This window comes from Bos taurus, chromosome 17 (assembly GCF_002263795.3).
Source record: "Bos taurus isolate L1 Dominette 01449 registration number 42190680 breed Hereford chromosome 17, ARS-UCD2.0, whole genome shotgun sequence".
Classification (NCBI taxonomy): domain Eukaryota; kingdom Metazoa; phylum Chordata; class Mammalia; order Artiodactyla; family Bovidae; genus Bos; species Bos taurus.
The window spans coordinates 71101969-71125757 of record NC_037344.1 but is presented as its reverse complement, the minus strand read 5'-3'; the positions used below and the strand labels follow the sequence as shown (position 1 = coordinate 71125757).

General features: G+C 53.0%; 2 protein-coding genes and 1 pseudogene across 5 annotated transcripts in view; all 3 read right to left on the bottom strand.

Moving 5' to 3' along the window:
- LOC789205 (immunoglobulin lambda-1 light chain-like) overlaps positions 1 to 23789 on the bottom strand; it is a 448173-nt gene that overhangs the window by 12010 nt on the left and 412374 nt on the right.
- LOC112442062 (immunoglobulin lambda constant 1) lies at positions 540 to 16159 on the bottom strand. Its single transcript, XM_059876450.1, has 2 exons — positions 15702 to 16159; positions 540 to 1013 (listed from the first exon to the last, which is right to left on the bottom strand). The coding sequence occupies exons 1-2, from the start codon at positions 15877 to 15879 to the stop codon at positions 694 to 696; spliced, it is 498 nt and encodes a 165-aa protein (XP_059732433.1). The 5' UTR covers positions 15880 to 16159; the 3' UTR covers positions 540 to 693.
- LOC132342658 (immunoglobulin lambda constant 2-like) lies at positions 6794 to 8524 on the bottom strand (annotated as a pseudogene). The gene has a single exon (XR_009491127.1). The product of XR_009491127.1 is annotated as an immunoglobulin lambda constant 2-like (transcript).

Below are 23789 nucleotides of genomic sequence, written 5' to 3'. Positions count from 1 at the left end.
CCCTGACCACCTCCCCCCGCCTCCACCATACAGGAAGATGGCACCCGTTTCCTGCAGATGCCCCCCAGAGCTAAGTTCACCCCTGGCCTGGCTTCAGATGTCTACAGTCCTCCTGAATTGATGACCTGCGATCCAGGCAACAAGAACCTGGGGGATTATTATTCCTGCGGGAAGGCCCCGCTCCCCACTAGGCCCCAAGCCTGCCGTGTGAGGCTCAGTTTCACCTGGAACCCTCCTCATTTTTTCCCAATCTCAGCCCCCAACCCCAGAGGCATCCCCTGTGCCTTTCAAGGCCCTTGTCCCTTCCTGGGGGGATGGGGTGTGTGGGAGGGCAAGCCTGCCCCCCCGAGCCTGTGCCGCTGACAATGTCCGTCTCTGGGTCACCGCTCCCCTGGCTCTCAGAGCTCCCTGGTCCCTGGGGATGGGTTGCGGTGATGACAAGTGGATGGACTCTCAGGTCATACCTGTCCCTTCCCTAAGGAACTGACCCTTAACCCCGACACTCGGCCAGACCCAGAAAGGACTTCAGACATGTCGGCTGATAAATGAGAAGGTCTTTATTCAGGAGAAGCAGGAACAGGGAGGGAAGAGAGGCCCCTGGTGTGAGGCGACCTGGGCGGGGGCTCAGGGGTCCATGGAGAGCTGGGGGAGGGGGCGTTGCCAGAGGGCCCCCGAGGGTGGGGGTCCAGGGCCCTAAGAACACGCTGAGGTCTTCACTGTCTTCGTCACGGTGCTCCCCTCGTGCGTGACCTCGCAGCTGTAACTGCCTTTCGATTTCCAGTCGCTGTCTGTCAGGCTCAGGTAGCTGCTGGCCGCGTACTTGCTGTTGCTCTGTTTGGAGGCCCGGGTGGTCTTCACGTTGCGGGTGATGGTGCTGCCGTCTGCCTTCCAGGCCACGGTCACGCTACCCGGGTAGAAGTCGCTGATGAGACACACCAGGGTGGCCTTGTTGGCGCTGAGCTCCTCCTTGGAGGGCGGGAACAGGGTGACCGAGGGTGGGGACTTGGGCTGACCTGCAAAGTGGGCGAGGGGAAGAATATCACTCAATCAGAGGTCTGGTGCCCGTCATGAGAGCCCCTGAGTCTGTGTCACAGGGGGACACAGGATCCTTTGAGAGCCCAGCAGGACCCCGAGTCCAGGCACCACTGTGAGCCAGAGGGCCTGTGCCAGGGAAGGTGGGTGGGGTTTTCTCAGGCACCTCCCCATCTTCCTGGGAAAGCCTGAGCCTGGACCCCTGCCAGCGCTGTCCTGAGACCCCCTGGCTCTTGGTTTCCCACACAGACACCTGACCCTCACTCTCCTTGCCTGCCCATCTGATGGTTGACCGGGGTCTGCCTGGGGCTGGCAGTCTGTCTGTCTGTCCCCTGAGTGGATGATGTGGCCTCCCTGGCCTCCTGTGGGTCAGTCCAGGTATATTTTGAGCTGACATGTGTGTTCGAGCCGTTGCCCGAAGGCGTCCGTTGGTCTCCAAGTCTGTGTCCCTTGGAGCCTCTGTGCTGGTCGAGGGGGAGCCTGTCTGCCTGTCCTCGGTCCCCCCATCCGCAGATCTGAGCTCAGGTTCCTCTCTGATTCTTCTTGGGTCTGGAGGTTTCCTGCCCTGGTACCTGTCTCTCTGCTTCTTCAGGGACTCCTGCTTCTGAGGAGTGTGTCCTGCAGACTCAGGAGTCCGTGTCCCCTGCATCCTGACCTCCTATCTCTTTCCCCAGTTCTGAGTTCAGCACCTTCTCCTCCCCCGTCTTCCCCTTGCACTTTCCCTGGGTCCCTGGCCGGCCCAGGATCTTCACGGCAGCCCCATGGAGGCCTGGGGGAGCCCCTCCACCTCTGCCGAGTCCCTGACCCGGATCCCTAGACCCAAGGTCCCAGAGTGTCCTGGCCCTATGACTTCGGTCCCCAGCCCTGAGGGTTCTGTGTCCCTCTGATGTCTCCCCATGTTTCCTCATCTGCAGTCCAGTTCCCTCTTCCCCATGAGATGGGGAACCCAAGTGACCCTCAGAGACAAAGCTGGGTCAGCATAGAGCCCAGATTGGGGGTTGGGGGCACAGAGGAGAGCGAGGATCGGGAGCCAGACAGACAAGTCCTTAGGTCAGCCTGCTCATTCCCCTGCCTCTGGGGTCAGAGGGGAGGCTCTGGTGGGACCTCAGTGCCAAGTAGGAGAAGCCTGGGATCAGGGAAAGGGAAGAGGTCAGGGCCCCAGAGGTGGGTCCCGGGTGAAGGCTTGACCACAGGCTGACACTGGGCACAGAAAAGAGCAAAGTGACAGAAAAGTGTCTAAACCTGGGGGAAAGAAGAGGGAGAGAAGGGAGGAGGGAGACTCACCCAGGACGGTCACTCTGGTCCCGCCGCCGAAAAGATCACACAGTGACACAGGCTGGCACAAAAACCCCTCCCTGGGAGGCCCGCCCCAGCCCCACCTGCAGCTGCGCTGGAGGACGTGGGTCACTGCCCCAGGCTGCCATCTGCTCACAGAGGGGCTTCAGCACCCTCTCCTTTAGCAGATGACAGGACAGGGCACCCGTGCTAAGCAGCAGTCTTGGAAGGTAGGTTCCCTAAGCAGGTTGTGTGTTGGATACTGTCTTCCCACCAGGCGGCAAGGGGTGGGAATGGAATAATAGGTGGGGGAGGGGGCCTTCACCGCCCGAAGAGCGAAGTGCCCCGGAGAGGAAGCCACTTCTTTTGTCTGTGGAGTTGGCAGCAGCCTGACTTCGTGGTGAGAGCACAGGCTGAGGGCAGGGGCGTCCCCATCCCCCCACGGACCCGCGTGAAATGGATTTGCCGTGACCGTCTTGCATCTGACCCTAACTGGGGCTCCAGGGGCTCAGCCCCAGTGCCTCAGGGTTCTCCCGGCCTCAAACGGGCATCTCTAGCGGGGCTTGGGCTGGTTGCCCCAAGTCCGGCCTCCGTCTGCAGGGAGGACTGCACAGTGTCCAGGCCTCAGGGTCTCATCTGACGTTTGGATGCATTCAGAACAGAGATGTGAGCAAGCCCCTCACTGTGGTCCTGAGACAGACAGCATCGCTTTAAAGAGAATCAGGCTGCTGGGCTACATGGGCCGTCCCAGGCCTGAGTCGGGCCAGGCACCAGATCAGCCTGGAACACACGGTCCCCACAGAATGCAATAAGTTGTGAGGTCTCCTGTGCCTGAGCGGTAAGACCTGGGGCCATGAGCAGAGGCTGCCCTGGACAAAGGTGGGAACTCCAGCACCAAGAGGGTATAACCAGGGCGATTCAAACATCACCTGCATGTACCCTAGACTTCCCCATGACACGACGGACTGTTCTCCTTCAGAAGGTGGCAGAGACCACTCATTATTTTGTAAAAGTGCTCCACTAAAGGGCAGAAATAAGACCCGAAACCACTCCTGGAGACGTGAAGAGCGTCTGAAGGGCCTCCCTTTGTGGAGCAATTACTGCTTTCACTTCTGGAGAAGGAAATGGCGACCCACTCCCGTAGCTTTGCCCGGAAAATCCCATGGGTAGGGGAGCCTGGGAGGCTCCACTCCATGGAGTCGCAAAGAGTCAGACAGGACTGAGTGACTTCGCTTTCTTTCACTTACTGCTTCACTAGAGCAAGGAGGACGGAACTACAATTGCCCCTGGCTTCCCATCCCACCTGAGGGACCTGGGATTGGAGCTTCCACGGAAGATAACTTGGCTAAGTGACCTATGATCCCGAAAGGGCACTGTGGAGGGAAATGGCCAACTGTCCTAGGATTGCCTCTGGCCAAAATATCCCCCAGAACCCTGCCAGCCCTTTCTAGCTAGAACTACTTTGCAGGCACGTAGAGCAGTGAGCACTTCCCAGATACAGCTTGAGGTGGAGGGGCCGGGGGCTGCACCCCTACCCTGGGGGAGTCCAGCAGCAGCAGGCGCACTCTTGCAGCCTCTTCTAGCTAGGAAAAGCCAGAGCCATTTGGGAGAGACTGAGGACCCACCAGGCCCTAGACACACCCACCAATCAAAGGCTCAAGGCTTTCCAAGCCTCTTGGAAAGAACACAAAATACACCAAGTCAAACAGCGCCCAAAACACAAGTAACCAAGAGGCACATGGAAAGATGCTCAACATCCCTAAGTATTAGAGAAATGCAGATCAAAGCTACAGTGAGCACACCTCCAAATGGTCAGAATGGCCATCATCCACATGTCTAGGAAGAGTGATGCTGGAGAGGCTGTGACGAAAAGGGAGCACTCTTGTATTGCTTGCAGGAACGACAGCTGGCGCAGGTCCTAGGGAGAAGAGCATGAAGGCTGCTTAACGTACCGTATGTGATCCAGCAATCCCAGCACTGGGCATACACCCCGAGAAAACCACCATTCAAAGAGACACGTGAACTCCAGCATTCATTGCAGCACTGTTTACAATAGCTGGGGCGTGGAAACAGCTTAAATGTCCGACAGATGACTGGATACAGAAGATGTGGTACATACATGCTAGGGAATATGATCACCCGTGAAGAAGCATGAAGCAATGCCATGTGCAGAGACACGGATGGACCTGGAGCTTGTCATCCTGAGTGAAGTCAGATAGCGAAGGACAAGCAGCTCTCAATACGGCTAAATGTGGAATCTAAGAAGATGGTCAGAGGGACTGATTTACAAAACAGAAATGAAGTCACAGATGTAGGAAACAAAATTCTGTTTGCCAAGGGGCACGGAAAGGGAGAGATAAACTGGAAGATCGAGATTGACATACACACGCTGCTCTTGTAAGGTCTGTGTATAAAGCAGACGACTCATGAGAAGCTACCATACAGCACAGAGGAGGCGAGTCAGTCCTCTGTGATGACCTGGATGGAAAAGGAATCTACAAAGTGGGGGTGCACGTGCGTGTATATATACACATATCTGATTCACTTTGTTGTGCAGCAGAAACTAATCCAACTCTGTAAGTCAACCGTAGCTCAATAAAAATGAGTGAACACTGGGTTTTCTCAGTGGTCCAGTGGTTAAGAATCCGCCTGCCGGTGCAGGAGATGTGGGTTTGATCTTTCCTGATCTGAGATGGTCCCACGGGCCTCGGGGCGCCTCAGTCCTCACAGCACAGTGGTTGAGCCTGGGCTCAGAGCCTGTGCTCTGCAACAGGGGGAGCCACTGGAACGAGCAGCCTGCACACTGCAAGGACAGAGCAGGCCATGCTCGCTGCAACCAGAGAAAAACTTGGGAAGCAGTGAAGACCCAGCAACACCAAAAATGAATACGATAAAATAAAGGAAGAGTTTAAAAACTGATCACTATTAACATGAAAAATTACCGGAAAGAAAGAGACATTAAAAAAAAGTGAATGAGAACAAAACACAACCAAGTAAATATTCTATGACAATTGTGAGTCACGTCATGAGCAGCTGTTTTCCGGGCTTCAGGAATTATGGACGATTTCTGTTTGGGTTTGCTCATGATAATTTAGTTACAGCTTAGGTTCTTTCTTTCCAGGCCACGAGCGACATGTTTCCAGATGAGATGACGTGGTGGGGGATGGGCGGCCAAGGCCCCCACTGGGGGGGAGGGATTCTGTTGTGGGCAGGAGTTGGCAGCATCCCTGAACTGATGACCTGCGATCCAGGTGACAAGAACCGGGGGATATTATTCCTCTGCCTTCTCATGTCATGTCCTCGGTTCTTCATGATGAAAACATATGACAATACAGGGGAGTTAGATTTGGGCGGGCACAACTCTGGGTGGGGGACCCGGTGGCATTGTGCCCAGCAGGGCCATCAAGATGAGGGCGACCTGGGTGGTCCCCTTCTCCCTTGGGGTCTTAGTTTTCCCCTCATGGAAATGGAATCAGGCAGCAGCCATGGAACACCGCGACCGTGGCTTCTCTCACCTCCTCGTCTGTGATTTTGGGTCGGGATACCAGGCATGAAGACCTGGGGCGGGGGGACATCACTCCTCTGCAGCAGGGAGGCCGCAGAGTCCTCCGTCCATGAGGACTTCGTCCCTGGGCTGACCCTGCGGACTGCTGGAGGCTGAAGCTGGAGGCACAGGCGGGCTGCGAGGCCAGGGTCCTGAGGACGACAGAGCCAGTGGGGCTGCAGCTCTGAGCAGATGGCCCCTCGCCCCGGGCCCTGAGCTTGTGTGTCCAGCTGCAGGTTCGCTCAGGTGAGCCACTACGTTATGGGGGAGGCGCCCTGGGCAGGGATCGGGGGTGCTGACTCCTCCGAGATTCCGACCTTCTGGGAGCACTCTGGCCACACTCTAAGCCTGGCAAGAGCTGGGTTCATCAGTCTAACTCTCCTCCTGAAGTCCAATGGACTCTCTCCATGCGGCAGTCACTGGATGGCCTCTTTATCCCCGATGGTGTCCTTTTCCACTGACCTGGCTCTCCTGACCACCTCCCAGCCCCCCACCATACAGGAAGATGGCACCTGGTCCCTGCAGAGCTAAGTCCACCCCTGGCCTGGCTTCAGATGCCTACAGTCCTCCTGCGGGAGGCCCCGCTCCCCACTAGGCCCCAAGCCTGCCGTGTGAGTCTCAGTCTCACCTGGAACCCTCCTCATTTCTCCCCAGTCCTCAGCCCCCAACCCCAGAGGTATCCCCTGCCCCTTTCAAGGCCCTTGTCCCTTCCTGGGGGGATGGGGTGTATGGGAGGGCAAGCCTGATCCCCCGAGCCTGTGCCGCTGACAATGTCCGTCTCTGGATCATCGCTCCCCTGGCTCTCAGAGCTCCCTGGTCCCTGGGGATGGGTTGCGGTGATGACAAGTGGATGGACTCTCAGGTCACACCTGTCCCTTCCCTAAGGAACTGACCCTTAACCCCGACACTCGGCCAGACCCAGAAAGCACTTCAGACATGTCGGCTGATAAATGAGAAGGTCTTTATTCAGGAGAAACAGGAACAGGGAGGGAGGAGAGGCCCCTGGTGTGAGGCGACCTGGGCAGGGGCTCAGGGGTCCATGGAGAGGTGGGGGAGGGGGTGTGGGCCAGAGGGCCCCCGAGGGTGGGGGTCCAGGGCCCTAAGAACACGCTGAGGTCTTCACTGTCTTCGTCACGGTGCTCCCCTCGTGCGTGACCTCGCAGCTGTAACTGCCTTTCGATTTCCAGTCGCTGCCCGTCAGGCTCAGTAGCTGCTGGCCGCGTACTTGCTGTTGCTCTGTTTGGAGGCCCGGGTGGTCTCCACGTTGCGGGTGATGGTGCTGCCGTCTGCCTTCCAGGCCACGGTCACGCTACCCGGGTAGAAGTCACTGATGAGACACACCAGGGTGGCCTTGTTGGCGCTGAGCTCCTCGGTGGGGGGCGGGAACAGGGTGACCGAGGGTGCGGACTTGGGCTGACCCGTGTGGACAGAGGAGAGGGTGTAAGACGCCGGGGAGGTTCTGACCTTGTCCCCACGGTAGCCCTGTTTGCCTTCTCTGTGCCCTCCGACCCTTGCCCTCAGCCCCTGGGCGGCAGACAGCCCCTCAGAAGCCATTGCAATCCACTCTCCAAGTGACCAGCCAAACGTGGCCTCAGAGTCCCCGGCTGCGACCAGGGCTGCTCTCCTCCGTCCTCCTGGCCCCGGGAGTCTGTGTCTGCTCTTGGCACTGACCCCTTGAGCCCTCAGCCCCTGCCAGACCCCTCCGTGACCTTCCGCTCATGCAGCCCAGGTGCCTCCTCCGTGAACCCGGGTCCCCCCGCCCACCTGCCAGGACGGTCCTGATGGGAGATGTGGGGACAAGCGTGCTAGGGTCATGTGCGGAGCCGGGCCCGGGCCTCCCTCTCCTCGCCCAGCCCAGCCTCAGCTCTCCTGGCCAAAGCCCGGGGCTCCTCTGAGGTCCTGCCTGTCTACCGTCCGCCCTGCCTGAGCGCAGGGCCCCTCGCCTCACCTGCCTTCAGGGGACGGTGCCCCCACACAGCACCTCCAAAGACCCCGATTCTGTGGGAGTCAGAGCCCTGTTCATATCTCCTAAGTCCAATGCTCGCTTCGAGGCCAGCGGAGGCCGACCCTCGGACAGGTGTGACCCCTGGGTCCCAGGGGATCAGGTCTCCCAGACTGACGAGTTTCTGCCCCATGGGACCCGCTCCTTTCTGACCGCTGTCCTGAGATCCTCTGGTCAGCTTGCCCCGTCTCAGCTGTGTCCACCCGGCCCCTCAGCCCAGAGCGGGCGAGACCCCTCTCTCTCTGCCCTCCAGGGCCTTCCCTCAGGCTGCCCTCTGTGTTCCTGGGGCCTGGTCATAGCCCCCGCCGAGCCCCCAAGCTCCTGTCTGGCCTCCCGGCTGGGGCATGGAGCTCACAGCACAGAGCCCGGGGCTTGGAGATGCCCCTAGTCAGCACCAGCCTCTGGCCCGCACCCCAGCGTCTGCCCTGCAAGAGGGGAACAAGTCCCTGCATTCCTGGACCAAACACCAGCCCCGGCGCCCCGACTGGCCCCATTGGACGGTCGGCCACTGGATGCTCCTGCTGGTTACCCCAAGACCAACCCGCCTCCCCTCCCGGCCCCACGGAGAAAGGTGGGGATCGGCCCTTAAGGCCGGGGGGACAGAGAGGAAGCTGCCCCCAGAGCAAGAGAAGTGACTTTCCCGAGAGAGCAGAGGGTGAGAGAGGCTGGGGTAGGGTGAGAGCCACTTACCCAGGACGGTGACCCAGGTCCCGCCGCCTAAGACAAAATACAGAGACTAAGTCTCGGACCAAAACCCGCCGGGACAGCGCCTGGGGCCTGTCCCCCGGGGGGGCTGGGCCGAGCGGGAACCTGCTGGGCGTGACGGGCGCAGGGCTGCAGCCGGTGGGGCTGTGTCCTCCGCTGAGGGGTGTTGTGGAGCCAGCCTTCCAGAGGCCAGGGGACCTTGTGTCCTGGAGGTGCCCTGTGCCCAGCCCCCTGGCCGAGGCAGCAGCCACACACGCCTTGGGGTCACCCAGTGCCCCCTCACTCGGAGGCTGTCCTGGCCACCACTGACGCCTTAGCGCTGAGGGAGACGTGGAGCGCCGCGTCTGTGCGGGGCGGCAGAGGAGTACCGGCCTGGCTTGGACCTGCCCAGCCGCTCCTGGCCTCACTGTAAGGCCTCTGGGTGTTCCTTCCCCACAGTCCTCACAGTCCAGCCAGGCAGCTTCCTTCCTGGGGCTGTGGACACCGGGCTATTCCTCAGGCCCCAAGTGGGGAACCCTGCCCTTTTTCTCCACCCACGGAGATGCAGTTCAGTTTGTTCTCTTCAATGAACATTCTCTGCTGTCAGATCACTGTCTTTCTGTACATCTGTTTGTCCATCCATCGATCCAACATCCATCCATCCATCCATCACCCAGCCATCCATCTGTCATCCAACATCCATCCTTCCATCCATTGTCCATCCATCTGTCCATCTTGCATCTGTCTGTCCAACAGTGGCCATCAAGCACCCGTCTGCCAAGCCCTGTGTCACACGCTGGGACTTGGTGGGGGGAGCCCTCGCCCTCCCACCTCCATCTCTCCCTGAAACTTCTGGGGTCAAGTCTAACAAGGTCCCATCCCGTCTAGTCTGAGGTCCCCCCGCAGCCTCCTCTTCCACTCTCTCTGCTTCTGACCCACACTGTGCACTCGGACGACCACCCAGGGCCCTTGCATCCCTGTTTCCTTCCTGACCTCTTTTTTTTGGCTCTGGATTTATACACATTCTGCCTCCTGGAGGCGTCTCAGCTTGAGTGTCCCACAGACGCCTCAGACTCAGCATCTTCCATCGAAACTGCTCCCAGGTCCTTGCAGACCTGGTCCCCCACATTGTTCTCAATTCGGTAGATTTCTCCACAAGCCAGAGGCCTGGACTCATCCCATAATGCCTGCCCCTCATTGAGTCAGCCTCTGTGTCCTACCATAACCAAACATACCCTTAAAAATCTCAGAAGAACAAAAAAAGCACCCAGATTGCACTGTCAGAGTTTATGATGACAAGAATCCTCAGTTCAGTTCAGTCACTCAGTCGTGTCCGACTCTTTGCGACCCCATGAATCGCAGCACGCCAGGCCTCCCTGTCCATCACCAACTCCCGGAGTTCACTCAGACTCACGTCCATTGAGTCAGTGATGCCATCCAGCCATCTCATCCTCTCTCGTCCCCTTCTCCTCCTGCCCCCAATCCCTCCCAGCATCAGAGTTTTTTCCAATGAGTCAACTCTTCGCGTGAGGTGACCAAAGTACTGGAGTTTCAGCTTCAGCATCATTCCTTCCAAAGAAATCCCAGGGCTGATCTCCTTCAGAATGGACTGGTTGGATCTCCTTGCAGTCCAAGGGACTCTCAAGAGTCTTCTCCAACACCACAGTTCAAAAGCCTCAATTCTTTGGCGCTCAGCCTTCTTCACAGTCCAACTCTCACATCCATACATGACCACAGGAAAAACCATAACCTTGACTAGATGGACCTTTGTTGGCAAAGTAATGTCTCTGCTTTTTAATATGCTATCTAGGTTGCTCATAACTTTGCTTCCAAGAAGTAAGTGTCTTTTAATTTCATGGCTGCAATCAACATCTGCAGTGATTTTGGAGCCCCAAAAAATAAAGTCTGCCACTGTTTCCACTGTTTCCCCATCTATTTCCCATGAAGTGATGGGACCAGATGCCATGATCTTTGTTTTCTGAATGTTGAGCTTTAAGCCAACTTTTCACTCTCCACTTTCACTTTCATCAAGAGGCTTTTTAGTTCCTCTTCACTTTCTGCCATAAGGGTGGTGTCATCTGCATATCTGAGGTTATTGATATTTCTCCTGGCAATCTTGATTCCAGTTTGTGTTTCTTCCAGTCCAGTGTTTCTCATGATGTACTCTGCATATAAGTTAAATAAGCAGGGTGATAATATACAGCCTTGACGTACTCCTTTTCCTATTTGGAACCAGTGTGTTGTTCCATGTCCAGTTCTAACTGTTGCTTCCTGACCTGCATACAGATTTCTCAAGAGGCAGGTCAGGTGGTCTGGTATTCCCATCTCTTTCAGAATTTTCCACAGTTGATTGTGATCCACACAGTCAAAGGCTTTGGCATAGTCAATAAAGCAGAAATAGATGTTTTTCTGAAACTCTCTTGCTTTTTCCATGATCCAGCAGATGTTGGCAATTTGATCTCTGGTTCCTCTGCCTTTTCTAAAACCAGCTTGAACATCAGGAAGTTCACGGTTCATGTATTGCTGAAGCCTGGCTTGGAGAATTTTGAGCATTCCTTTGCTAGCGTGTGAGATGAGTGCAATTGTGCGGCAGTTTGAGCATTCTTTGGCATTGCCTTTCTTTGGGATTGGAATGAAAACTGACCTGTTCCAGGCCTGTGGCCACTGTTGAGTTTTCCCAATTTGCTGGCATATTGAGTGCAGCACTTTCACAGCATCATCTTTCAGGATTTGAAATCGCTCCACTGGAATTCCATCACCTCCACTAGCTTTGTTTGTAGTGATGCTCTCTAAGGCCCACTTGACTTCACATTCCAGGATGTCTGGCTCTAGATGAGTGATCACACCATCGTGATTATCTGGGTCATGAAGATCTTTTTTGTACAGTTCTTCTGTGTATTCTTGCCACCTCTTCTTAATATCTTCTGCTTCTGTTAGGCCCATACCGTTTCTGTCCTCGCCTATCGAGCCCTCGCCTCCCTACGTAGAGACTCTAAGCAGGAAGGTGACCCGTGCTGCACTGGGTCCAGCATGCTTTTAATTCAGCAGTGGAACTTCTGGGTCATGATTGTGTTTAAGGGATGCGCATACGATTTTTGAAGCAAAATTTAACAGGACAGCAGTGTAAAGTCAGTACTTATTTCTGATTAAAGAAAGCAAATATCCAGCCTGTTACTAAGTTAATTAACTAAAGAAACATCTTCAACTTAATAAACAGTATCTCCTGAAACTTACAGCATGCTTCACATTTAAAGGCAAAACCATTTTAGAGGCCAGGGTTCCCACGCTTACGTTTATTATTTAATATATGCTACAGATTCAAGCCCATGACACAAAATGGGGGGAAGAGTGTGAGTGTTAGGAAAAATGAGATAAAATTGGTTTTTGCAGGTGATGGGCTAGTTTACTTTAAAAAAAAAAACAAAACAAGCTCAAGATGAACTGAAGGACTATTAGAACTGGTACAAGAGTTAACCTGTGATGGAATACAAGCAGGCTGGGCAAAACTCAGCAGGTTTTCTTCTATACAGGCAGTAATGATTGAGAATACGAAACGGCGGAAGCGCTTACAACCTCGATAACAGTTCTATTAAAAGCCCTAGGAATGAACTTAACACGGAATGTACAAGATCTGTGAGGATAAAATATAGCACAACCTAATGAACGGACACAGCAGCAAAGACGTCAATTCCCCTCCAGTGAACCCAGGTGCTCCATAAAATTACAAGCACAACATCAAAGGAATAATTTTGGACTTCCCTGGCGGTCCCGTGGCTGAGGCTCCAAGCTCACAATGCAGGGGGCCTGGGTTTGACCCCTGGTCAGGAAGCTAGAACCCACGTGCTGCAACTAAGAGTCTGTAAGTCACAACTAAAGGTCCAGAATGCTGCAGCTCAGACCCGGCACGGCCAAATAAATAAATATTTTAAGAAATCAGTGAGCCAGGTCCAAAGTCCAACAGTAAGAATAATCGTGGAGCTCAGTTCAGTTCAGTCGCTCAGTCGTGTCCGACTCTTTGTGACCTCACGAACTGCAGCACACCTGGCTTCCCTGTCCACCACCAACTCCCAGAGCTTACTCAAACTCACATCCACTGAGTCGGTGATGCCATCCAACCATCTCATCTCAGTGGTGGAGAATAGACACAGATATTTTGATTGAGAATAACACCGGCGGATTGTTCTCTAGCAGGTACCAAAACACACTGTAAAGCTACCATCATTAAAACATGGTGGAATGGAGGTGGGAACTGATGGTTAGAACCACAGCGAGGATGTGATACGTCAGTAATTCAGCATTTGATGAAAGTTGTGTTTGTATTCAAGCAATACAGAACGACTGGTTTCCCATTTGAAAATATGTAAGGATACATTTCTACCGACACAAAAATAAATTTTAGGTGAAGTAAAAATAAACACCAAAACAATAGAAGTACCTGAATAAAATTAAAAAAAAATCAAAATAGAAATGTCTTTCCTATGCTTTCCACAGCTCACAAACACCATAAAGAAAAACAACCGATCTGACATGTAAAAATTAAAAAGCCTTAGTGTTGAAAGACCCCACAGATGAAACTGGAAAACAGATCAGGGAAACATATTTAGCACATACATACTTAACGAGGGGTTACTATCCCAAATGGATGAAGAGTTTCTATAAAGTACAACCAACCGAACAAAAAATAAACCAGACAAAATTACAACCGGTACATTCACAGAAGAAATAAAGTCAATCAATAAAAATATGAAAGGAAAATAAACTTCACCAACAATCAAGCAAACGGCAAACAGTTTTGTTCTCATTTTTGCTCTTCAGACGTGCAAAATAAAAAAAGATCCAAATGTCACATTATTGGTGAGAATGGAGAGGAAAAACGCGAAAATAAAAACAGATCCAAACGTCACATCATTGCGAGAATGGAGAGGAAAAACGCACAAAATAAAAACAGATCCAAACGCCACATCATTTCGAGAATGGAGAGGAAAAAGCACTGTCCCTGGCTGCAGGGAACGGGAGCTGGAGCAGACTTTTGGGAGGACCGTTGGCATCTCCTATGAAAATTTCAAAGCGTGTTCTCTCTGACCCAGCACCCCATTTTTAGGCATCTTTCCAGGGAGACAAAGCGTACAAAGTACGGGCACATAGCTACGCACGTGGGGGTTTCCACGTAGCATCTCTCGTAATTTACGTTTTGTAGTGGAAACACCCCAAACGTCCATTAATAGGCGAATGATTAAAGACACGCTGCTTCTTCCAAACTTTGAATTCATACAGAGCCATTCAGAGAACATGCGGGATCCATGTGGGCTGATATAGAAAATCTCAACAGACTGAATAAATAGTTGCAGGCTCATAGGCAGAGTATGAGTCCGTTTTGAAAACTAAAATCCCAGCACCATTAGCCGTGTGTGTGAGTTTTCAGGGACATACATGCCTAGGAGAAAGGCCAGAAGTGTACAGACCCACATGACACTGTCTCTCGCTGGAGAATGGGTTTTAAGGTAAGACGTGTGGTTGGTGAGCAGAAACTCTCAATTTTTACTTTATACGCTTCTGTGCTCAATCTTTTTTAAAAGCACGTTATTCTGGTATTAAAAAGTATTGTAGAAGATAAAATTACATGTATATCTTCTTGTGAACATTTTCATAACTTTTTTATAGTTTATAATTTTATCATTATATTTCATACAATTATAACTTTATAAAATTATAAAGCAAAAATTAAAAAATTTGGCTAGAGACACATTATTGTCATATTTCTATGTTTTCTGACAAGCTTTTGAAAGTGCACGCATGCTTTAAAAACCCAACTTCAGAAATATTGTTTTGGAAGTTTGTGTTAGGATTCCTTGCGGTGGATGTGCCATGCTGCGCTTCATCACACCCTTTCTGTTGGATATTCAGGTTATTTCCGGTTTTCTCCCATCATTAACGAGTTGACTTCCTGGCTTGTAAACCTTTGGTCACATCTTTTTGATTGTTCCCCCGCCCCCAGATGAATTCCTAAAAGCGGAATTACGCAATTTTAAAGAAATGCGTTTTCTTTTATGACTTGCTGCATATTGCCGAAAAGGGTGCACATTTTAGATTTTTGTAGCCAGTTCATGACAGTGCCTGTTCCTCCCCGACAGCCCTCTGACGACGTCACTGTAAATTCGCCTGCGGATTCCATGGGCGATCTCGGTGCCTGATCACCGAGGACCGTCCCCCCGCTCTCCATCACCTTTTCACAGCTTCTTCTCCATCCTCTAACCTGACCTCACGCTGGTCTCTGATCTGAAACAATTTTTCCACAGCACGAACTGGACCCTGACAGCCCCGCACATAAATCCCTCAATACCTGCCCCGGATCCCAGGATAAAGGAGGGGTGGACATGACCCCGTGGTCTGAACCCCGTTTTCCCCAGCTCTGGAAGCTCCCTGCAGGCCTGTGCACCCCTCTCTCCTCCTTGGCCTCCCTACTCCCTTTGCCTGGAGCTCCCCCATCCCAGGTCAGTGTCCCATAGCTGCACGTGACCCCTTGGTTCAGGCTTGGCTCCGTTAGACACTTAGGAACCTCGCTGAGGAGCTGGCCTCCTTGGGGGAGACCGAGCCAAGCCCCTGCTGCCTTCCCGGGACGCCTTGCAGACTTGCCTCTTCTCTTGGGCCGTTTTCTTAAAACACAGGACACTCTGGTGCCTGTCTAGTCCCGGGATTTCTACAGTCCTGGGACTGCGCCCGTGTGCTGTGTGACATTGGGCAGCTTGCCTCACCTCTCTGGACCTCTGTCGCTGCCTGTAAGAAGGGGAGGAAGGCAGACCTGCCTTGTGGGGCCGCTGCCCCCAAAATGATCAGTGCCTCCTGGGCACGCCCTGCCCCGTTGCGCCGTGTCTGCCCTGCTCAGAGGGCCGGGGTGAGGCAAGAGGGACACCAGCCACGGGTACAAAATCTCAGGGCGCCAAAAGCTCCACGAGATAAATAGCATCTCAATACAAAATTAAAAATAAAACCCAACACAAAGGCACACTGGGCCCAGGGTCAGCGCTGTGCGTGCAGCCACGTCTGCCCAGGCTCCTTCTCTCCAGCTGGTTTCCCTTCTCGTTCCCCGCCCCTGCGGTCATTCACCCCTGGGTCCCATCGAAGGGAAGCCCCACTTCCCTGCACCATGACTCCCTCGGCCCTTACCTGTCCTGCAGGCTCCAAGGGCTCTTTCCTGACGGGGCTTCCATGCGGGGGGCTGTGCTCTGAGGCGCCGCCGTCGGGGGCAGCAGGCCGTGGGCGCCCACGGGATAAGAGGCCAGGCCCAGCAGGATGAGAGGCCAGGGCTGCCTGGGGACACTGCACTGACCCCTGGGGGCCTCATGGGCCCCCTGGCCTGGCCTGGGCCTCATGTGCCCCCAGGGCCAAGGGCACCTTGGGCAGATGCGCTGGTGTGGGCTCCTCCTTGGAGGGGGTCGAAAGTGCCCCAGCTTCCCCTTGCTGGCAGGGGCTGTTTTGGTGCGCCCCGTCCCACGGGGCCCATCCTCTGCCTGGGCCTTCTGTCCCTGCCCCCAGCACCGCCCTCTCCCCCAGGGCCCAGGGCCGGTACTCTGGGCGGGGGGCCTCTCCCGGGGGGGCCTCTGCCAACTGTTCTGCTCTGCTCTGGTTCCAGGGTTCAAGGGCTTCTCACTAAAGCCTGCCCACCAGCCCCGCCCCACCCCCGGGGCCTGGTTCTGCACACCAGCTCTGTTCCGCTTCTCTGCTCTGTGAGGGTGTCTCGTGGCCCTGGAGAGGCCGTGGAGGGCTAGGGTCCCAGTGCCGTCAGGACTCTGGGTGTAGGAAGAGCTCCACGTGGCAGGTTGCACGTTCCCGCTCATCGCAGCCGGCACCTACCCTCCGGCTTGCCAGTTGCTTCAGTTCTGTCAGTCGCTCAGTTGTGTCTGACTCTCTATGACCCCATGGACCGCAGCATGCCAGGATTCTCTGTCCATCACCAACTCCCAGAGTTTACTCAAACCCATGTCCATTGAGTCCATGGGTGGGTGATGCCACCCAACCATCTCATCCTCTGTCGACCCCTTCTCCTCCTGCCTTCAACCTTTCCCAGCATCAGGGTTTTTCCAGTGAGTCAGTTCTTTGCATCAAGTGGCCAAAGTATTGGAGTTTCAGCTTCAGCATCAGTCCTTCCCATGAATATTCAGGATTGATTTCCTTTAGGATTGACTGGTTGGATCTCCTTGCAGTCCAAGGGACTCTCAAGAGTCTTCTCCAACACCAGAGTTCAAAAGCATCGATTCTTCGGCGCTCAGCTTTCTTTATGGTCCAACTCTCTCATCCATACATGACCACTGGAAAAACCATCGCTCTGATGAGACGGACCTTTGCGATCCAGTTGTTTAAGTTCAGCTCTGCAGCCCTTCCGGTTCTCTGTTTCAGCAACTCTGGGGAAGGACCCCAAAGGGACTTTTCTGGAAGGGACTTCTCAGACATGTCTGGCCCTCATATTTTGAAGCTGATACTCCTTAACGTTTCTGCTACATTTGGTGAAAATCAGTCCAGCCTGTTCCGTGGGATGTGGTACCAGACACACAGCCTGGGACTTCGGTTCCTTTACATACATAGGATCCTGGGAGACAGTGTCTGTGGATCTCTGTGCTTCCGCACGTCTCAGGAGCAAAGGCACGGATCGCCTTCGGTATGGATTGTCTTTGGATGTTTGTGGAATGAGAAACCCTGGAAGGTAGGGGAACCCTCTCCCTCCGGAGCTGAACGTGTTTACTGTCCGGCATAACAGACCTGGGGTCCCCCAGCTTGGACGCGCAGGTGTCTCCTGGCTCCTTTGCATCACCCCGTCGGGCTCAGAGAACCACTGCTTGGATGATGCTTGTGGCCCGACTGCCGCTCTGGCGGGGTGACAAGCTGGCCTTCGTCTCCGGCACAGCGTCTCGGGTCTGCCCGCATCAGTGCGATTGCGGCAGCCTCACGGTTTAGCTGGCAGGTGGGATGACCTCCCAGACCCTCCACAGCTCTCGATAATGACAACAACCACGGTGATGAGGGGGGCAGGAGGGGGCGAATGGATGGCGGTGATCAGAGCCTCACGGTTTGACCAAACTCACAAGGCAGTTTTGGAGGAATCCCAGGCTGCCTGGTCCAGTGCTGAGGCTGGGCTGCGCGCGTGCGCACACACACGCACGCACGCACGCACGCACGCACACGTCTACGCACGCACACGCACGCACACACACACACACGCATGCACGCGCACACACGCACACACACACGCACGCACGCACGCACACACACACACACACATCCCTGGCCTTGGACACTGGCCAGCACTGAACAGCAATGGGGTGCGGGTGCCCTGACGGCTGCCGTGCAGGTCCGGGGGAGCCCCTAGGGGCCCCGATCCAGTCTAACTTCTCCCCACCATGGTGCTTCGCTCTCTCCAGCCTGGGACCTGCTCTTCTCACATATTGGGGGCTGGGTCCCCCCGCTGCCTGGAGGCTGCGGTGGCCCCCGGGACAGCCCCAGGTTTCAGGGAGAAAAAGGGACTGTCCCTGAATTCAGCGGGTGACTCCAGCTGCCCCCCTTCCCCCACCCTGCACCTGCCCAGACCTCTGGGCCAACTCCACCACCGACCACTTCCTCCTGTGTGTGCTGCGGTCGGAAATTGGAGTCTGGCTAGACCCTGGGGGACCCTCAGGGGACGGGCAGGGCCTTCCCAGCCCATGCAGCTGCAGCTCTGGCCACTCCACTCAGTCCTGCCCTATACCCTGCCTGGGCTGAGCATGGCTTAGAGCTGGATTCCAGCTGGCTCAGAGATGTCTGGGTCCAGCAGTCTGCTCGGTGGACCCCTTCTCAGGGTCTCTTGTTCCTCTGTGCCCCGCCCCTGCCCACCTCCCTTGGAGTGGAGGGGTGTGTCGTGTCCAGTCACCTCTGTCTGCTCCTGCCCGCTCTCCACCCCGCAGGCCCCAGAGACCCTGCCTGAAGCCATGGTGGATTCCTGTCTCCCAGGCCCAGGCCCTCCCCCAGCTCCCCACTTCCCTCCTCCCCAAACTCAAGCCTGGTGGATCCTTCTCTTAAGCGCTTCACTGTTGGGGCTTGGAGCATTTGAGGCGGAGCCAAGGGACAAAGGGTCATCTGGAGGTGTGACCAGGTTTTTGGAATCAGGGTCTGGCTCTGTGGTTCCTGAGCCCCCACTGAGGGGTCCCCGGGAACCCTGAAGACCCTGGCTCCTCTGGTGATCCTAGGGGTGCAGAAGCTTCCCCCACCCCGAGCTCTCTTTCAGCAAATGGGGAGAAAATCCTCCGGCTTCTGGAGACGTCACAGACTCCCCGACCTGGCAGTCACTTCTGCGGATGAGGGAACAGAGGCACAGAGAGGGAGAGTTTCTTTCCTAAGACACACAGCAACTTGATGTAAAGACTATATCCTGGGACTTACCAGCGCCAGCCGGGAGCCTGGGAGGACCAGGCTCTCTGGGACATGGGAGTGGGGTGGGGCCCAGCCTGGAACCTGGGGGCTCTGGGAAATTTCCCTCCGTTAAATAGACGGGGAAACAGTGGAAACAGTGACAGACTTTATTTTCTTGGGCTCCAAAAATCACTGCAGATGGTGACTGCAGCCATGAAATTAAAAGACGCTTGCTCCTTGGAAGAAAAGTTATGACCAACCTAGACAGCATATTCAAAAGCAGAGACATTACTTTGCCCACAAAGTTCCATCTAGTCGAGGCTATGGTTTTTCCAGTGGTCACGTATGGATGTGAGAGTTGGACTATAAAGAGAGCTGAGCACTGAAGAATTGATGCTTTTGAACTGTGGTGTTGGAGAAGACTCTTGAGAGTCCCTTGGACTGCAAGGAGATCCAACCAGTTCATCCCAAAGGAAATGAGTCCTGAATATTCATTGGAAGAAATGATGCTGAAGCTGAAACTCCAATACTTTGGCTACCTGATGCAAAGAACTGACTCATTGGAAAAGACCCTGATGCTGGGAAAGATTGAGGACAGGAGAAGGGGTCGACAGAGGATGAGATGGTTGGATGGCATCACTGGCTCGATGGACATGAGTTTGAGTAAGTTCTGGGGGTTGGTGATGGACAGGGAGGCCTGGTGTGCTGCAGTCCATGGGGTCACAAAGAGTCAGACATGACTGAGCGACTGAACTGAACTGAACAGAGGGGACGGGCCCGGTAGCGGGCAGCAGAAACCAGCTGTAGAGGGAGACACTGCCCAGAAAGTGTGGAGCTCAGACACAGGACAGGGGAGACCTGGGGGCAGGGGTGGGGGGTAGCAGGGTGCGGAGGGGTGGGAGGTGGGGTAGGCGGCTCCAGTGGAGGACGTGGTGGGGGGAGAGGGCAGGGGCTGGACTCCATCTTCCTGGCACCCCTGAAACTCCTGGAACCCCGACCAGTCCTAGGGTGGGGGTTGCTTAAGGTGAGTCACATCAGTGCATGTCAGAGCCTGACTTCACTTACTATTTCAATGCTTTATTCATCCAGATTGGGGGGTGGGGTGGGCAGGAGCTTAATTTCAATTCTAAAACCTATTGCACTAAATATTTCTCTCTCTTTTTTCTTTTTTAAATTTGGCCATGTCTTGTGACTTGTGGGATCTTAGTTCCCCGACCAGGGATTGAACCGCAGAGTCCTAACCACTGGATTTCCAGGGAGGTCCCAAAATATTATTTACCTTGATGACTGAGTCTGGGGACACTTCCTGTGCCAGCAGCGCCTGCCTCTCCTGGCCAGGTGGGTTTATATTAATATCTGGTGGGTAGCACTTATTTCCAGGTCCTTTCCAAAGGTTTGGACCGACACCCAGGAGGCGCACTCTGGCAAGAGGAGACCCTACTTTGGCAGGTGGTGGTTTTGTAGCAGCTTCTGCTCCCTTAACTGTTGCTCCGGCAACTATCAGCTCGGTGAGTCCTACTGGGACCCCGGGACGGTGGTTCAGACGGACGCATTCTCACATCCTTGTTCCTTGCATGGGAAATGCTTCGCCCGATGGCTAACGATGCCAAGGTGATTTATATTTGATTCTTACTTCATTATTTCTAAACGCCAAACACTTAAACACCCTGACATTTATTTCTCACTATCCGTGACAGCCAACAGTATCTGTTGCTAATTCAAGAATGATAAGTAGCCTGGTGACTTATCTTGTTTTTAAAGAGCTTTTATAAACGTAGGTAAAGGAACATAGAAGATCTACATAATTTTAATGCTGATTTCACTAGACAGACACATCGTTTAATTTTCAGTGATTTTATGATATTCCTCAAAATGCACACTAATACGTTTGTTTGTACTGACGCAGTGGGAAGGCTTCTAACAGAACTTGGTCGGAATGGGACGTTTGGCAGGGAGGACTAGCTTTGCTAGTTAGATCACAAGATTAGACTCTTCCATCGATTAAACAATTCAAGTCAGCAGCCTCAATTTGGGAGGAAGCATATACTGAAAGCAGCAGTCGTTTTTGGCTCCAGGGACAAGGGTGGGAGGTGGTTTCAGGCTGGTTCAAGTGAACTACATTTATTGTGAACCTTATTTCTATTATTAGTGCGTCAGCTCCGCCGCAGATCTCAGGCATTAGATCTTAGAGGTTGGGGACCCTTGACTTAGAGCGCATGATAAGATGCAAGCATTTTCCTCATGAGATACCGGATTGGCGAAGATGCATGAAATTGACTCGTGCGGGCATGCCAAGTCGTGTCCCACCCTTGCGACCCCGCTAACTGTAGCCCGCCAGGCTTTTCTGTCCATGAGATTTTCCAGGCAAGAATACTGGAGTGGGTTGCCATTTCCTCCTCCAAGGGATCTTCCCAACCCAGGGATGGAACCGATGTCTCTTGTCTTGTCTGCACTGGCAGTTGGGTTCTTTACCAACTGTGCCACCTGGGAAGCACTGAGATGACAGATATTTAAAATTTCCTCAGTCTTTAAAACTACATCTTCTACAAGGGGCCTCTAAAGTGAAGATTTAAGCAGGAAGCTCTGCTCAAGCTTTCTTGGTGTTCACCCCTGAAACGGAGAAAGTGAACAAGTGACCGGGTGACGCCTCTCAGCAGCTGGTTTCTTGAAACGCTGCCTCTGGGGTGGGGCCAGCTGGCGGGGTTTCCCCCAGTGGATGGGACAGTGAACCCTCCTCTCTGACGGTCTGGAGGTGCATCAAAGGGGCCCCTCTCGAATCCTCTTGAGGTCAGAGGCTGTCCAGTGCTTTGTGATCTGCAAAATCAGAAGAGTATGAACTGAAGCTGTCAGCTGACAGATAGTTCAGAGAAACAACTTCTGACCATCCAGCACGAATCATTTCTGGCACCTAACCAGGAAGGAGTTCATAGCAGGGAGGGACACTCTACTGCAAAACTCCTGTTTGTGGAACTGAAGTTTCCCCAGGTTTATTGTAGAAACGAAAGCCAGAACAGCATTGTTGTGGACCTACTTCATTCTAGAGGCAAAGAAAGAAAGAAGGAAAGCGAAGTCGCTCAGTCGTGTCTGACTCTTTGGGACCCCGTGGACTGTAGCCTACCAGGCTCCTCCAGGCCAGAACACTGGAGTGCGTAGCTGTTCCCTTCTCCAGGGGAGCTTCCCAACCCAGGGATCAAACCCAGGTCTCCTGCATTGTGGGCAGGTTCTTTATCAACTGAGCCACAGGGGAAGCCCCTAGAGGTAAAAGTAAATTATACTAATTGATGGATCCATGAATCAACACTAGTTGATAATTATTCATAAGGATTTCAGGACGTCCCTGGTGGTACAGCGGATAAGCATCTGCCTGCCAGTGTGGAGCTGATCCCTGGTCGGGGAAGGGCCCACCTGCCACAGAGCAGCAAAGCCCACATGCTACAACCACTGAGCCTGAGTGCCTAGGGGCTGTGCTCCACGACAAGACACGATTCCACAGTGAGAAGCCGGAGAGTAGCCCCGCTGGTCACGGTTAGAGAAAGCCCACCCGGCAACAAAGACCCAGGGCAACCAAAAATTAAAAATAAGTAAATAAACTGTAAAAAAAAAAAGATTTCAATACATTTATGTTGTTTGAGTCAAACTCTGCTACTAATAGTTAGGGTAATAATTCAAGGTAGGAGAAAAATCACGGTGCCACTGAACATTTTTAAATGAATGTACATTGTTCTGACAGAGATGTATGGCAGGATACTGAACGAGATTCTTGGGTATGAAAATACACGAGCCTGAGTCCATCTGCTACATCTGCATCTCTACTCCTGCCCTGGAAATAGGTTCATCTGTGCTAGTTTTCGAGATTCCACACGTATGCATTAATGCATGATATTTGTTTTTCTTTCTGACTTACTTCACTCTGGGTGACAGGATCTAGGTCGACCCACATCTCTACCAATGACCCTGTCTCGTTCCTTTCGGTGGGTGAGTACACTACATTGTACGTATGTACCACATCTTTAAAAAAATATTAAATTTTTCTCTTTCTTTTTCGTTTTCTAAATGATGAAAGCATACCAACACACTTAGAGGAGACTTGGAAAATACAGAACAAGTTTACATCTACTTCCACTATATGTTACAATTATTTTTTTAAGTGGATAAATTAAGACTTTTAGTTGGAGTTTCAACATCGAGCTCTCAAAACTTAATAGAATGAATATACAGAGAAGTAGAAGGATAGTGCAGACCTAAAAAGCACTATGAACCAATTCAACATAATTGAGATTTATACAATTTTCCCACAACAGTAGAATCCAAATTCTATTCAATTTCCCATAGACTATGAACTAGGAGACAATGGAACATATCCAGGGACACAAAACAAGGTCCAAAAGTTTAATGGGTTAAAGGTACTGAAATCACACAGAGCCTGTTCTCTAATTACTGTGGAAATACGTTAGAAGTCAATATCAGAAGGTATTTGGAAATAACCCACACATTTTGTACTGCAATGTGACATTTATCAAGAGAGAGCTTTGAGTTCACCGTTGAAACCCTCAATAAAATCAGAAGACTGAAAAAAACACAGAGGGTGATTGCAGAGAAGAAAACACTTAAATGAGAAGTTGATATCAAAATGAGCAATTGATAGCAAAGATACTTAAAAAAACAATCTCATGTATTTGGACATGAAATGTCCACTGTTAAATGATGGGTGTACCTAAGAAGCCATAGTGAGGAAAGTTAGAGAATATTTATAACAGAAGGAAAATGACAAGAGAAGTTGCCAGAAGTTGTTGCAAGCAGCTGAAGCTGCTCCGTGCATCACGTCTTCTTTACTCGTTCTCTGTCTGTGGGCATTGAGGCTGCCTCCACGTCTTG